Below are 17,698 nucleotides of genomic sequence, written 5' to 3'. Positions count from 1 at the left end.
ATTCAAAGAAAAATTTTTGAAATTCATATTCCTATTTCGAAAATTTTGCTACGACTGTTGGGCTTATTAGGTTTACTGTACATGTTGTACAGATAGTTACTATGACCACTTCGAGTAGCAAGCTAACTATGAATTTTCACATTTTAATTTCAATACGAGCGCTAATCTTGGACATAATTTTGGTACTTAGTATTCAATATAACGGAAATTTGTATCCGTTTTTTTCACTATTAATGGTTTATTTAAAGTATGATGTCTGATGGTGAAAACTGTGTTTTCAATGGCTATGTAGGCTACGTATGAATGCTACTTTTTTTCATCGGGTAGATCTTCTTTCATCAGGTAGATCTTTAGGTTAATAACTATTAGGAATAATGTACAATCACTCAAAAATGTTTTGCAACATACTTCAAAACTTTTCAGACAACAGCTTACAATAGCGACATCTGGCGGTATTTGGCAACTCAGTTGTAAGCGCACGAAACAACTAAACACTAGTGGTGGGTCCGAGAAATTACCGGCAGTTTCCCTTAAACAGGGCTTTTTCTGGTACTGCTTACTGTTGTCTTACTTTACTTAATTAAAGGATGTTACTATAACACTTCAGAGGTCATCGCTGTTCTTATGTGTTTTAATATATTCATCTCCAACTGCCATCACTATCGTTGTTTTATCTCCTTCATATGTGTGAACTTTGTAGACATAGGCCTACGACTGTTATAAGTTGAACTATTAGTATTACTAACATCAACAAATAAGACTTTTGTAAAGATTTGCTTGCACATTATTATTAATCAAATTTTTGAATGATTAATCCTATGTATATTGTGAACTAGTGAAACTTAATAAAAAATATATTGAACTGAACTAACCGATTTCACGTCAATTTTTGTAATACATAGAATATAATTGCAGACACAAAACACACACACACACACACACACACACACACACACACATATATATATATATATATATATATATATATATATATATATATATATATATATATATATATATATATATATATATATATATATATATATATATATATACTGTATATATATATATATATATATATATATATGAGTATATATATAAAATGCCGTTATCATGTGTAATTTCTCATTTCTTTCATTGCTACTTAGGCCTATCATTTTGATGCCTCTTATGAAGTTAACTGAATATAACGCCTATTTTTGTATTTCTCATTATCTAAGTTTCTAAAGAATTAAAATTGGCAAGAAGATCAACTTTAATTTAGTTAATGCTAAATGTCAGTAGTGAAGAAGACTACCATGCTCATCAGCGGAGAATGTCTCCTCCTCATCGCAAAAGATGACTCTTACAGAAGTTATTGGCCACTAAATTATATTGTAACGCAAACCCTAACCTCTATTCTTTGTGTTTCGCTGATATGAAGTGTTTCTTGGCAGGAGTATGATGAAATAATATCTTGGTCTCATGTGGCCTGTCAAGGATGGTTTGGGCAGCAACTTGAAGGGAGAGCGTAATGTTCTCTCTTTATGGCAACATCTGTTGTCAGGGGAGTTAGGGGGAGCTCCTTCAGTGATCATCCGATGATGATCCTTAACAGTAGTACAACAATGGGGTCGTCCTCCACTTTTTACAATGAATTTATCATATTTCCTCGTCCTCTCTGTTGTTGTATACATGGTTGTTTTATTTACACTAAGCTGCCGAGCAATATCTACGATAGAAACATTAGTCTTATGCAAGCTAATGATTGTGGTGCGGCCGAGTCTGTTGCCCATCTTATCGGTGCAAGTGACGAGACAGTTTAGTTTAACTTTCCCGCCCAAATGTGGAGTCACACGATAACATACGACGTTATGAGATTTTTTCTTTTTTGTTTTTGACAACGATAGTGGTTGAATTCTTTCTTTCTTTGTTTATATATAATTTCATTGATGATTAGTCAATATTATTTTATTAGTCAATAAGATTTTATCTGGATTCGAAATATAGGTTCTTCTTTGACTCTTTTGCCCAGTCATCTGAAGTGAAATTTTTCAAAATGTTTCGTCATTTTTCGTAATATGAATTTTTCACTCACAATTCTTTTTTATATTGTTAACCGCATGATTAATAACCAAAGTCGAATAAGAAAATTACATTTCCTTGTAAATATCAAAAGAATGAATTACTGTTAGGTGGACGAAAACTTCTGGAACATGTTGCAAAACATTTTTCAGTGACTGTACAATCACTCAAAAATGTTTTGCAACATACTTCAAAACTTTTCGGACAGCAGCTTATAATAGCGACATCTGGCGCTATTTGGCAACTCAGTTGTAAGCGCATGACACAACTGAACACTAATGGTGGGTCCGAGAAATTACCTGCAGTTTCCCTTAAACAGGGCTTTTTCTGATACTGCTTACTGTTGGCATACTTTACTTAATTAAAAGATGTTACTAAAATACGAGTACTTCAGAGGTCATCGCTGTTCTTATGTTTTAATATTTTCATCTCCAACTGCCATCACTATCGTTGTTTTGTCTCCTTCATATGTGTGAACTTTGTAGACATAGGCCTACGACTGTTATAAGTTGAACTATTAGTCTTATTAACATCAACAAATACGACTTTTGTAAAGATTTGTTTTCACATTATTATTAATAAAATTTTTGAATGACTAATCCTATGTATATTGTGAACCAGTGGAACTTAATATAAAATATACTGAATTAGACTAACAGATTTCACGTCTGTTTTTGTAATACATAAAATATAATCGTGAGCACACACACACACACACACACACACACACACACACACACACACATATATATATATATATATATATATATATATATATATATATATATATATATATATATATATATATATATATATATATATATATATATATATATATATATATATATATATATATATATATATATATATATATATATATATATATATATATATATATATATATATATATATATATATATATATATATATATATATATATATATATATACTGTATATATATATATATATATATATATATATATATATATATATATATATATATATATATATATATATACATACAATGCCGTTATCATGTGTGATTTCTCATTTCTTTCATTGCTACTTAGGCCTATCATTTTGATGCCTCTTATGAAGTTAACTGAATATATAATGCCTATTTTTTTATTTCTTATTATCTAAGTTTCTAAAGAATTAAAATTAGCAAGAAGTTCAACATTAATTTAGTTAATGCTAAATGCCAGCAGTGAAGAAGACTACCATGCTCAACAGTGGAGAATTTCTCCTCCTCATCGCAAAAGATGACTCTTACAGAAATCATCGCCCACTGGATTATATTATAATGCAAGCCCTAGCCTCTGTTCTTTGTGTTTCGCTGCTATGAAGTGTTTCTTGGCAGGAGTATGATGAAATAATAATGTAGCCTGTTACAGATGGTGTGAGCAGCAACTTGAAGGGAGAGCGTAATGTTTTCTCTTTTTAGCAACACCGGCTGTAAGGGAAGTTAAGCGGAGCTCCTTCAGTGATCATCCGATGATGATCCTTAACAGTAGCGCAACGATGGGGTCGTCCTCCACTTTTTACAATGAATTTATCATATTTCCTTGTTCTCTCTGTTGTTGTATCCCTCTATACATGGTTGTTTTATTTACGCTAAGCTGCCGAGCAATATCTACAATAGACATTAGTCTTATGCATGCGATAAGATGTTGCCCATCTTATCGGTGCAAGTGACGAGACAGTTTAGTTCAACTTTCCTGCCCGAATGTGGAGTCACACGATAACATACGACGTTATGAGATTTTTTCTTTTTTGTTTTTGTCAACAATAATGGTTGAATTCTTTCTTTCTTTATGTATATATAATTTCATTGATGATTATTCAATATTATTTTATTAGTCAATAAGCTTTTATCTGGATTCGAAGTATAGTTTCTTCTTTGACTCTTTTGCCCAATCATCTGAAGTGAAATTTTTCAAAATGTTTCGTCATTTTTTGTAATATGAATTTCTCACTCACCATTCTTTTTTATATTGTTAACCAGTATGATTAATAACCAAAGTCGAATAAAAAAATTACATTTCCTTGTAAATATCAAAAGAACAAATTACTGTTAGGTGAGCGAAAACTTCTGGAACATGTTGCAAAACATTTTTGAGTGACTGTACATGACTACGCGTGTTTTTTCCCAGATTCTCTTACTTGTATAGCATGATTACCTTTAAAACTGTCATGACTGTTCAGTCAAACAAATTCATTTTTATGGAATGATTGCCGTTAACTTTCAGATGTTGGCAGTCTTAAGTGCAATCATTTTTTTTTATGCCTATAAATGTATTTTTTGTTTCCTTTTATTTTTCCTATTATTTCAAGTCATTAATTATGACTAGTTTGTTCAAAGTCCTGTACAGTACTATTTATTTTTCATCTTGTTGATATACTCTTCGTAGATGTTGAAGGAAACTATAGCCGAGTCCACTGCTCTTTGCAGCTAAGCCCCACCCACTGCACGCCGGTGATTGGTTAGCTCTCGAGGGGTGAATGACGTCACACTAGTTAGCAGGCCAAATGATTACCAGAACGGATTTGACTCCGTTCGGTCATGTTGAGCGTCGTGCATGAATGATGACACCACAGATTTGAGTTCCCGGAGTTGTGAAGTATGCAACTGATATCTCCAATAAAAGATATTAAGCTATATATCATTAGGAAGAACTTGGATCATTTAGTCTGTGCATCTTTTTTTAATTTATCATGCGGAGCCTAAATACACATAGGCCGCATTAATTGAAATGAAGTATAGACTTATGCAGCCATGTCAAATGTTAATATCATTGAGAGATTAGGCCTACACGTCAAATTCTTATATTTTGAGGCAATGACAGGTCATAAGACTACACATCAAATTCTTATATTTTGATGCAATGACAGGTCGTAGACCTACACGTCAATTTTTTATATATTGAGGCAATGACAGGTCACAGGACCACAAATTACATTCTTATATTTTGAGAACATGACAGGGCATGGGCCTACACGTCAATTTCTTATCGCAAATAGTTTTCTTCCCGTATCTGTTGGAAATAGAGTAGCTTTAAATTAATATAGTAGTTTCAACTCCACGATACATAATGCATAATATAAAGTGGAATGTACACGTATAAGCAAGTGCACATGCACAGACATGCGTGGATGGCCATAGTAATTGTAACGCCTCTTATACCACAGAGAATAAAAGTAAAACTTATGGGCACGTAGCCAGTGACACATAGATCAATCATAGGACTGTCTCAGCCTTACACACAACTATCAAACTGCTCTCAATGAAATATATTGAAAATATATTTTCAAAAGGGATAACAAATTACAATACTGTGATGAGTAAATATAAGGCTGCTGTAGCATTTCCATGAAAATGAAAGCTATGGTAGGAAGGCATCATAAGATGCTTAACGAAATAAGAAAAAAATAAGTGATGGCTGAAAAAGTTATGTATGAGAGGATCCAAACCAGTCTGCGAGTAGCCCATGATATTCATTTCCTTTCGGGGACATTCTTATAGGTTACCCTGTTGGACAAAAGGATACATGAGCCAGTAAATATTCTCTCTCTCTCTCTCTCTCTCTCTCTCTCTCTCTCTCTCTCTCTCTCTCTCTCTCTCTCTCTCTCTCTGTTGTTAGGAGAATATTCTAGCGTAGACTGTATTCATAAAGATCTCGATTACTTTTAATTAAAACACATGACTAAATTTCAATTGACAAGAATAGGCAGATAATTCTTTTCACCGGTATTTTATGAATAGGTCTATGTTTATTCTGCAGTTGTAGGTCACCATATGAAAAGTTTTCGAAGACACAAAACTACAAGCACCGTAAGAAAATAAGAGTAACCACAATAAAACGACTGAGTATAAGATAGGCCTATAATCCAAACACCATAAGCTGCGTAAACCGACAAAAAGACATAGGACATTATAGGTCTACGTCCATTTTTATGATCCTGTTACTTCGAAAGAAGATAACGTCCTTAAGAAAATTCTCAGCAAATTATATCCAATACTACTTGTACAGACTATTAGACTGTAAAACTTTAAGTTGATCATAGTCATATACAGGTTTTGTAGAGTGTAGTCACTGCTTGTCATCCCTCCGAATGTGTAAACGAGTGCAATGAAATCGATTTTATGACTGTTCAAATATAGTAAAATTTCCTGAAATCAATGTGAAATATCAGTGTGTTTAAGTTTAGAATGGTGAATACCTTTGACAATATCAGACGGTAATTATCATTGTCCAGTGATTAAGTGCATCGATTCGAACGCAGACATTCCCTGCGTCCCCTCCGTATTCAGGTGAACCTCATTTACGAAATTCAACATTGTAGCATCGCGGAACAGTCCTGACTTCGTTCATATTTTCCTTTTTTTAACCACCTTTATGGAGATGCGTATTACGATTTTATTTCAGGGGATAATATAACGTTTCCTTTTGATAATCTGCAGAACGTAATTTAGTTCGGTACAACAACCATTGCAATATTAATGAACATGAAAAGAACCACAGATTAACCAACTTTTCGAAACTATTGCCAGCCAATTAGCTCTAAGGGATGGTTATGACGAAAGCCGTGGGCGGGGCTTAACTGCAAAGAACGCTGGGCTTTGCTATAGAATATCTAAATGTGCACTGTTTATGGTACTGCTTTTAATTTTCCAGCATGATAAAGCTCATAATAAATTTTTTATCATTTGAAGCAGTATTACATAGCAGAAACAGGTTCAAATACATGAGCTTGTGTGCAAGGGGATGGATAACGTTGTATTAAAGAAAGTGAATGAAAACGAGTCCAGGTAATGAAAGTAGAGGGTGAATATGAGCAAGCAGTATAGGCTACAGTAGGGAGAATAAGAAGTTGTGGTATAAGGAACTAACCACAGAGAGAAAGGGTAATGAGCACGTGGATCTTTGAATAAAAGATGTAATTGGAAAGATGCTGCCTGAAAAGAACGGGGTCTTTGGTGACTGGAATGAGTATTCTGAAGGTTTGTTGAATGACACAAACCGAAGAGACTCAGAGCTCAGGAATGCATGAGTGGAAGGTTAGTGAAAGTTTGAGAATGTTTGTGAGATTGTCAGTTGAGGGCTTTTGGGGGGCGGAGCAATTGAGAGATCAAAGAATCAAAAGAAATTCGTAAAAGATCTTGCACCCGGGGCACTAAATATGTGGCTGAGTGGCTGACCAGCATTTGTAAGTTATGTATAGATGAGCAAAAAGTTCCAGAGGAATCATGGTTCCTTTGTATGGGGTACAGCTGACAAAGGAGGCTGTATGAATTATATAAAGTGCATGTAGTATTCTAACTGAAGAAGTATGATAGATCAGAAGAGAGATACAACATACCTTATATTGGACAATCTGGTAAGCAACTACGTAAGAGAGTCACACAGCATAAATATAATGTGCGGGTTGCAAACAGCTCAAGCGCCATTTTTTGTCACGCAAGAGGCTTTGAACACCCAATAGATTGGAATTCAGCTAGAATTACTTTTAAGAGTTCTTCATTGCATGACAGATTGCTGGTCGAAGGATATCTCATTAGTTCTTTTAGTAACATGAATTTGAGCGATGATCTTTTTAAGATGGACGAATTGTTGAAAAGCTTTATTCTTAAGGATGCAAGAGTAAAACAAGCTGTTAGATTTTTTACAAATAGTTTTGTACTTGTATTTGTGGCAATAACATATTTCCACTAAGTATGTTTTTGTTTTGAAGAATGTTGTTTACATACTTAAATAGCTTGTTGACATTTTCTATGACCGCATATTGCTTTCTTGTGCTTGTTATTTTCTTAACACTGTTCAGTACCCTGAAGATGACTTTGGAACAAAAGCTGAAAGTCTTGGTACCACTTCCTTTTATTTTTACATGAGGACTTATTATGTGCTTCATCCACGGGACCATTGTGGAAATTACAAGACCTTTAAACAAGGTAGAGGGTATGTGGTTAAGCTATTTACAGTATTGTGGAAGAACTATGTTGGAAGTTTGAGATTTAAGGAAATAGCTATAAGTGGCACACATAACTATCAAAGCTTATGATAGAATTGTAATTTGGAGTGTTTTCATGATGTATGCTATATAGAATATAATTAATTTGTCGAAATTTATTGAAGAGTTTCATGATGGAAGCAAGGAGGTTGTTTGAGTATGGAGATAGGATAGTAAATGGTCTGATTTAAAGGTGGGTCTAAGACCGGGGTTTACTGTGTCCACGGTTAGTGTCTCTTTGGGTAGAGTAATGTGATAAGTCAGAGGATGGACATTAAAATTAGAATATTAGTTGTAGGGTACGAAATGGGTTGTAAAGGAGAGAGACTGGAATGGCATACGTTTATAGATAATATAGTATTCATATTTGGATGGTAAAGTAAAATTGCAATAAATAGCAAAATATTTTGTTATGGAAGAAACTTAAAGGTAAATGTGAACAAGAAAAGATTATGAGGATGGAAAACAAGAAGATTAATGTTAGTATGGATGGTGGAAGAATAGGAACAACTGGTTTATATAGGTACTTGTGAGTAAATGTAACAGATGATAAGGTAGTATGAGAGAAGTGGTGATTCACAGAACAGATAGTACAAGGAAGGCATTGAATGTGAATTAAATGAAAAGATCGAAGCCATATAAGATGAATCGTTTTTGATACATAATTATGTGACATAATAAGAGATGAAGTGCGAGATATGTGACGATACAAATTAGCCATAAAAATGTAAGTATAGGTGAGAGATGGGTCAGAGTGCTTCAAGGCTGTTTATTCAAGTGGAAAGAACGGATGAGCGCAAGCTTAGTAATACAGTGTATGTTCCAAAGAGTGGCATATCTGCAGACTGCAGTAACTACAGGCCAATTTCTATTCTCCCTGTGCACTTATTTATAAACTTCAGAATCTCGGAGTGGGTGGATATGTTTTAGGATTACTTCAAGATTTCCTTACAGGTAGGTAGCAGTGAGGTGCTGTGGACGGGATCTTTAGTGAACCAAGATCTGTTATGTCTGGAGTTTCACAGGGCAGTGGTCTTGGTCCAGTGTTATTTTTAGTATATACAAGTGATATGGTTGTTGGCCTGGAAAACAACATTGTTCAGTATGCCGATGATGCAACACTTGTGGGTGTAGTAAATTCTCCACTTATGAGAAATGAAGCTGCCCTCAGCCTCAGTTGGAACATGGACAGGATCAGGGAATGGCATAGTTGGTGAACTCCAGTAAAACAATAACACTATTGATTAGCAGATCTCGTACAGATTTTCCACCCCATCCTCCCTTTCAGGTGGATGGATCTTTGCTGAATGAGTCTGAAGCTTTAACTGTCCTTGGTGTAACTTTTCACTCACGTCTAACTTTTGAGAAACATCTAATGAAAGTTTCAGCAAATGCAGCACAAAAGTTAGGTACTGTTCATAAGACCTCACATATTTATAACAGTGATAAAATCAATACAACCTTTTTCAGGTCATTTGTACTTCCTTTGCTAGAATACTGTTCTCCGGTGTAGATGTCTGCGTCTGCCAGAGATTTATCTCTTTTAGATAGATTGGTTCGTGGTGGTAGGTTTCTGTTTCCTAATAGTAGCAGTCATGACTTGGACCATCGACGGATGGTCTCTTGTTTGTTCCTTTTCCATAAGCTGTATTTCAACAAAGCTTTTTCACATTTACAATCGATGCCCGATCCCTTTTCCTACCAAGAGTAACCAGATTCTCTGAACAGCAGCACCAATATGCAGTTAATGTGCCTCGTTGTCGAACTTCTCAGTTCCAGAGGTCCTTTATTCCTCACACTGTTGGACTATGGAACAGCCTCCCAGTGGATGTCGTGCAATTGGAACTTCAGATGTTCAATTGAAGATGCAATGCATTACTAGCCTAATACTATTCTTCTTGCATTTTAATACATTTTTATCTATTTATTTATTAATTTCTTTTCTTCTTTAGTAAGTGGGATCTCTTCTTTCTGTATTTCCCTTTACTTCCTGTTACTTCTTCTTAATAAGCACCATATTCTTTGAAAGCTTGAATTTCAAATCAGTGGCCCCTGTGGGCTTGTTCCACATGAATAGGTTTCATCTACGGAATAATAATAATAATCCTGAGGCATTCATCCTGACAGGGAAAGCCCTATTGAAACCTGGATCTTGTAGTATCATTGCATTTTCTAATGCCTGCTTCAGCTCACTGAATGCCTTTTGTTGAAGTTCCTTCTTCTCCACCTTGTTCAGTTATCCCTTTTTCACCAGGCCAGACAAAGGAACAGTTAGACTAGTACAGCTATTTACAGACTTCTTGTAGTAGCCTGTCAAGCCTAGGAATGATGTTACCTGCATCTTGGTCCTTGGTGTTGCTGCATCCTGGATCTTAATCAGCTTTGCTTCATCCATGGCTATCCTATTACAGCTGAACTAGTGTCTGAGGAATTCCACTTTGCTGTATCCTATGTAACACTTAGAAGGTTGGATAGTCAGTCCTGCTTCACTCACTCTCTGGAATAGGTCCTTGAGTCCCTTAGTGTGATCATCCCAAGACGCTGTATGAGTCACTGCATAGTCCACAAAATGGTCAATGTTTTTAGCTACTTCTAGCAACTTCCCCATTGCCCATTGAAAGTTGCTGCTGAGTGAATTAAACCAAACAGCATCTTCTAGAACTTGTAACTTTCACTTGAAACTGTGAATGCTTTCTTCTCCTTTGAGGCTTCTTCTATCAGGATCTGCCAATATTATTTGCTCAACTCCACCTTAGTGAAAAATTTTATGTTGCAAATTTGTACCGTCATAGCCTCTGGATCTACCTGAGGTTTCTTGTCAACTAAACTTGGTTCTTAACCAAGTTTAGTTGAAAGTAGTCCACACAAAACCTGTTTGATCCATCCTTCTTCCTTACTATCACTACTAGCGAACTATATGCAGATGCTGAACTTTTGGTGATTTTCATCTTGAGCATCTCTTCAACTTACTGGATCACTTCCCTAGCAGCATGTCGTAAAGGATACATCCTTGTTGTAACTGGCTGTGATCAACTAGTGAAGTCCTTCCTGGATTGCTGGTGAAGATTTCTTGGTATTTCTTCAGTAATCCCAATAACTGCTCCTTCTGCTGCTTGCTTAATTTGCCACTAATGTTGTTATCTTGATGCGTTTCTTATTCCATTTGTAGTCAAAGTTCCAACCAACCCTCAACCAGAATTACTTGGTCCTGTCGCACTCAGTAATCCCTCTTCTCAGACGATTGCTGCTGATGCTTTACTCACTTCCCTCTTGTGGCAACTGGCAAGGGTGTTTGTGTGAAGTGTCTTCTGTTCTCCACCAGCATCAGCCTTGTGTTCCATGCAATTAGCCACCTCCTTGACTTTGTAAGATCCTCTCTACTATGTCATCAGCTTGTTTGCTTCCATTGGTAGTAACACTAACACATTCTATCCAACCTTAAACTGATGGTCTCTGGTCCTCTTGGCACAGTGATGCTTCTGATGTCTCTGTGCTGCATGTAGACTCTAACTGGCTGGTCAACAGGTCTCTTCCAGGTGACTCCCCAATTCCAACATGCACTAATAGTGTTGCACACTTCATCCTTGTAGTCTCTATTCCATAATTCCTCAAGAATTTTCATCAGTCCTTTGACAATCCTTCCATATAGTAGTTTGAACAGTGAAAATCTGGTGGTTTACTGCAGTACCTCTTGATATGCAAACAAGAGTCATTGGTAGTCAACTGTCCAAAGTCTTTTGATATCTACTGGCACATCTTCAGCATAGAATTTCACACATGTTGAATCTTGGATTACATGAAGTAATGAACAGCTGCTTGGTGTTCACCAAGTGGCTCACCACCTTCATCATCATCTAAAGTAAATTGGGTACTTCAGTTGCTTAGCATCTTCTTTTGGAATCCTGCCTGCTGAAAACTTCAAGTAGTGCCTCTGCTATACACTCAGTTTCTATTTTAGGAAGGTTTACTGCCTCTGGATAACTTGCAGTGAAGTCTACCACCATCAAGATGTACCTGTTGACCTTCCCAAACACTGGGTACTATAGGTCCAATCAGGCCTACTGCCACTGTATTGAAGTGCTTTTCCATCATGGGCATCTTTCCCCATGGTACCTTACTGGTATGGCCCCACAGTGTGGTTTTCTGGCACATGCCACAGGACCTGAAAAATCTAGTGACATCCTCAACCACTCCTGGCCAGAGAAAACTGAAGGTTATGCGTTCAACAGCCTTCTTACCTCTAAGATGACCACCAACAATGGACTCTTGAGCCAGCTTCATCACCTGGGCATGACATAACTTCAGCACTCTGATTTGCCTCACTTCTCCAGTTACCTTGCCATGGAAAACATGACATAATGTGTCATTCATAACCCTGAATTTAAGTTTCTTCACTTTATCTGATATTCTGTGTTGGATTTTAATCTTTCTTGGGTGCTAGACACTACTGCCAGTGGCTTGGTGCTGTGTTTCTTCATCTGGAATTGGGCTCTGGTCACAACTGCTGTAGTCTTGGTACAGTCATGCTGAAATCTGACACAACGGTTCTTTTTGTATTGTCCAAAATATTAGACTCAACATAACAGTTGCCAGTTAGTGTTAACTTTTTTCCATTTCTTATGTCATGCATGTCGACAAGTTTGTGAATTCACAATTTTCCCTGTCATAAAAATATGATCCATTTTTGTGCATTGGTATAATTTGTAATCTGTGTGACCTGAACTAATTGTTTTTTTTACATTGCTTAGCTCAAAGCACAGTGTGATAGCAGTGCTGTTAATGACAGCGCACTTATAAATCATAATGTTCTCGCACACATGTGAGATATATAAGATAGGTGACATAACCTCTCTAGTAGCAAGGTGTCTAATACATCTTTAGGATGTGTCCACACTACAGTAAAACATGTCATAAACACACGTCAGCACCTCATGACGTCCACACTACTTACAGGTCGAAAGTGGGTCAACAACCATAAGAGGAGTGACTCTTCGGCAATGCTGGATAACCCTATGATGCTCTGGTTAGGCTTCCCAATAACTTGTTAACTTGTATTTAGTTGTTTGTGCTGTGTGTGCAGTAAGTTACCAAGGCATGATTGATATGTTTTACCACAGTGTGGTCACACCCTTAGTTCTTTATACCTTATAATTCATGTAACCATCGCTGGATTGGTAGAAGACATTTGTAAATCATATGCATAAATTATATACACACAATAACTGTATTCGAGGAATTCTGTCATAAAAAAGCAAATAACACAAGGAAAACAGGAGATGATTGAGGATAAATGGTACACATTTCTGCCAGGTAGCTGTTTTCATCATGCCTGAAAGAAGTCTCCAAGAATTTTCACGTGCTGGTGAAATTACCCCTACCTAGTGTCGGCTGATAAGACCCTTTAAATCTTTCAATTCTGAGTGAATGTATCAGACAGGCAAATCCATTAGCCAAAAATTATTGATATTGTTATGCCACTGTATTTCCGATGTGTATGCCATTATTATTTACTAGATCTCCACAAGTAATTTGGCAAATACTAATTTTTTTATTTTTTTGGGTATTGCTATGAGGTTGTGGTGATGCTTGGAACAGTGGTGGTTGTTTTCTTCATCTGCCTGTTGCCATACAGAGTGTTTTGTCTCTGGATCATCTGGACAAGCATTGAAACAGAACAGTCTCTTGGGCAGGTAAGTAGTGTTGAAATATGTTGGCTATCAATTTTATTTTTTTTTTTTTTTACATTTTTGTGTAAACCTTGTAAAATAAACATTTCCTTGTATTCCCTAACAGACAAGAATTTTTGACCTGAAATCTTACTCAAATAAAATTCTTTCATAATAATCTGATATTTTTTTTCAAGATCTGGGAGTATCTGTCATTCCAAGACTGCAGCTCCCACAGACAACTTAGATTTAGAAGAGAAAGCCTCCAGTTGAGACAAATTTCAGTATCTTAAACTTGTTTCCTGAAAATAAATTTTTGGTCCCATATACCAAAAAAGTTCTTACCTTTAAGACTTTCTTATTTTATCTCCTCACAAAGCAACTTCCTTATCTATGACAAATTTCTTTAGATTTCATTTGGCAACTATTTTTTTACTCAGTCCCTCCTTTCTCTAAACATGAATGCTAAATGATATCTAGTCCAATTTATTTCCTTATGAAATTCACAGATGAATTATCTCGTTGCTTTGACGCATTTCCTCGTTCTTGGATGATGCATCAATTCCTCACAGAAGTGTACACAGGCTTAATCTGTTGCAAAGAAGGCCTACCACACCACTGTTGCATTAATCTCTGGCATCTCTTTGGCGTCCAAAATCTTACTCAGGAGTATCTATCCTTCCTCTTCAAAGAATTCACTGGTTCAGTCCACTCTAAAGACGAGTAGACATTTTTATGTTGATATCCTGTTAAGGTATCTTTTCATTTCTTCAAAATATTAGAAAATTAAATCAGCTTATCTACTGGGGATTTTTAATCTTAATTGTGACTGGTCAACTATTCTGCCAGACTGAAGAATAGAATTTCTGCTTTTCATATCTAACACATTCTATGGTCTTCAATAAGCTTTAAGGTTCTGCTTCTCCTTTGTGTACACTTGTATGTAATCTTAATCAAAAAGATTGTATGTGGTGTTCCATATCCTCAATAGCAGCCCCCTTCCCATTTTTAGTGTTTATCAGGCTCTGTTACCTCACCCATTCATTTCCGCCTTTTTATCAGTAACTTCCAACATACTGTACTTGTCCTGATAGTAATTCATCCTTCTACATCCATTTATCTTCCCCTCTCACTCAGCCTCTGTTGTCCATCTGCAATCTTGAATTCTGCTTTGAATTCTTTTTTTTTTTATTTAGTGACTCAATCTTAAGAGCACATTATAATGGAAAGTCGGCATTATTGTTAAGTTCAGTGCCGCCAAGATAACGTTTCCACAAATTAGTATTTCGACTCTTCCTTCCAAATCTTCTGTTCATTTTAAATAAATTGAAATTAAGGTTGTCAGTCAATATCGGGTGTTCAAAATCTGTAACTAATCCTTTTATGGACATTGCCTAGCTCACATTTTTAATTAGACTAACAAAATATTTTCAAGGTTGTAAATCTCTGTAATTATTTGTTTACCTTAGTTGTTGGTCTTACGTATTCACTACAATTATTTTGTTCTTACTGGATTTTACTTGTATTATTTTTTTTCTATTTTGTATCCTTGTTTTTTTTCAGTGTTTACAAATCAGGTTACTATTTCTTTGAATTAAATAAGACTCCATCTTTTAAGACAGCCACAAACCACAGATCATTCTACTGTATCTGATATTTATTTCATGAAAATTATGAAGATCAGGATCCCTAGAATGTTTGGCTCAATTACTGTTTCTTACAACTACCTTCAGACTGGAATTCTCGCCTTACTTTTGATTTCTATTTTCACTATTAGGTTTACCCTTTCGAGAAGCAGCTTTGTTCCTTTCTTATAAGATTAGATGCCATTTTCCTGTTTCTTTCAGGTCTGGGAGAAATAAGTACAATCAGCCTTTACATATATGAATGAATATACTGAAGTTTTAATTTATACCACATCCAAATAACATATGAAGAATTCATAATCTTTCACTTCCTTTTGCTCTGTCAGGTTTAATAATATTTAACCAAGTTGGGTAAGACAATCTGAATTATAATTCAAAAGTTACCAACCTCAACTAAACATCTAATTATCAACGTACCATTGTCAATCGAAACCTGTGATTCTTAACTTAACACCCTTAACCGCGACATTTTATCCGTAAGGTGCCATCCATAAACTAAGTATGAGAGTCATAAGTTACCAACTTCAGTTTAAAATAAATGACTCCTCAACCACCAAACTCAACCAAGACATGTGATTCTTTACTTACAAATGTCAAATAAAATATGAGATTCATAATCCACCAACTTTAACCTTAACAGGTAGTAATTCATAATGTACCAACCTCCACTTTAGCCTGTGATTCCCAAAGAACCAACTGAAAACTTGACTAATTCACTTTTATCTTTAGGATGCATTCTACTTCTTCCCTACCTAACCTTATCTTAAGATTGTATTGGGTAACTTCGCTACTTCACCTTATCTTCAAGATTACACTGGATAACTTCCCTACTTCACCTTATCTTCATGATGTAATTGATAACTTGCTGCCATTAACTTACCTTGAAGATGTGATAGATGATTATTGTCTACTTCATCTTATTTCAAAGACGAGATCAATAAATTGCTTACATCACCTAATCTTAAAGATATTGTTGATAATTTGCTTAACAAACCTATTTTAAGGAAGTGATTATGAACTTGCCTGCCTCACCTTACCTGAAAGATGTGTCATGACTTGCCTACCTCACTTTATCCACAAGATATGATCAATAACTTGTCTGTCCTAATCAGTTTCAAGTGTGTGATTGGTAACTTGCCCCTCTCACCTTATCCTAAAGATAGTATTGATAACTAACCTTATTTAAAAGACGTATTGATAACATTGATTGTCTCACCTTATCTCTGTATTGGTAATACTGCCTACTATGCCTGATCTTGAACATGTGGTTGATAATCTCCCTACAACACCTTTTCTTAATGATAACTTACATTTTAGTTCTTATTGATACCTTGCCCACTTTTCTTTTTCCTTAAGATGTTTTGATAACATACCTACCTCGCCTTATCATAAAGATATGGTTGACAATTTACCTATATATTTATGTACATCACTTATCTTAAAGATATGATCAATAACTTGTCCAACTTAACTTAGTCTAAAGATGTGATTGATAACTTGCCCACTTCACCTTATCTTAAAGATGTGATTGATAACCCACCTACATCAACTCATCCTAAAGATGGGATTAAGAGCTTACTCACATCACCATATCTTAGAGATATGCCTGATAACTTGACTACCTCACCTTATAGTAAAGATATATTTGATAATTTCCCTACCTCACCTCATTTTAAGGATATCGATAACTTTCCGGCATCACATGATCTAATGTGCATTATAATTTAATGACCTCAGGCTAAAATTAGGACTTTAATTAAATTACCATCCTTACCTTAGAATTTGTCACTTAATTTACCATCATCAAATGACACAGTCCATTCTTAATTCGACAGCTTTAACTTATGCCTACAGTTTATAAGATATCCTCCTTAACCTCCTGAACCTAAGTCTTAACCGACTAACCTCAGCTTAAGCTTAAGCTGAGGTTAGTCAGTTATGTGTTTCATAACTAACTAACCTCAACCTGTGTACACAGTTATCAACTTGCTAACCTCAACAGATAACATTAAAGCCCGTTTTCACTCCACAAATGCTCGTTTCATATCTAGTTAAATACATTGTTTACCATACTTCATTCAGAGGTCTGGTTAAACAAATCATTTATAACTAACTAACCATACTTCATCAGTTTTTTTGTTGTTTTGGTGTCTTAGTTGAACAGTATCGCAACATGAATATTGCCAATTCAATTAACTATAGTGAATGACTCTCCTTTGTCCCTGCAGGAAGCTTATTACAATTTATTATATGCGTTCCGAGTACTGGTATATGTCAACTCGGCAATTAACCCATTACTCTACAACATCACAT

General features: G+C 35.5%; 1 protein-coding gene across 1 annotated transcript in view; it reads left to right on the top strand.

Annotated features, from left to right (window-relative positions):
• LOC136837243 (neuromedin-U receptor 2-like) overlaps positions 1-14,139 on the top strand; it is a 111,628-nt gene extending 97,489 nt beyond the window's left edge. The window contains exon 5 of the mRNA XM_067101981.1: positions 13,647-14,139. Coding sequence (XP_066958082.1) covers positions 13,647-13,880 — 234 coding nt within the window. The 3' untranslated portion in view covers positions 13,881-14,139. The remainder of the gene's footprint in view (positions 1-13,646) is intronic.
• The last annotated feature ends 3,559 nt before the right edge of the window (positions 14,140-17,698 follow it).

This window comes from Macrobrachium rosenbergii, chromosome 58 (genome assembly GCF_040412425.1).
Source record: "Macrobrachium rosenbergii isolate ZJJX-2024 chromosome 58, ASM4041242v1, whole genome shotgun sequence".
NCBI lineage: Eukaryota > Metazoa > Arthropoda > Malacostraca > Decapoda > Palaemonidae > Macrobrachium > Macrobrachium rosenbergii.
The sequence above is the reverse complement of the archived record's forward strand: the minus strand, read 5'-3'. Positions and strand labels throughout refer to the sequence as shown.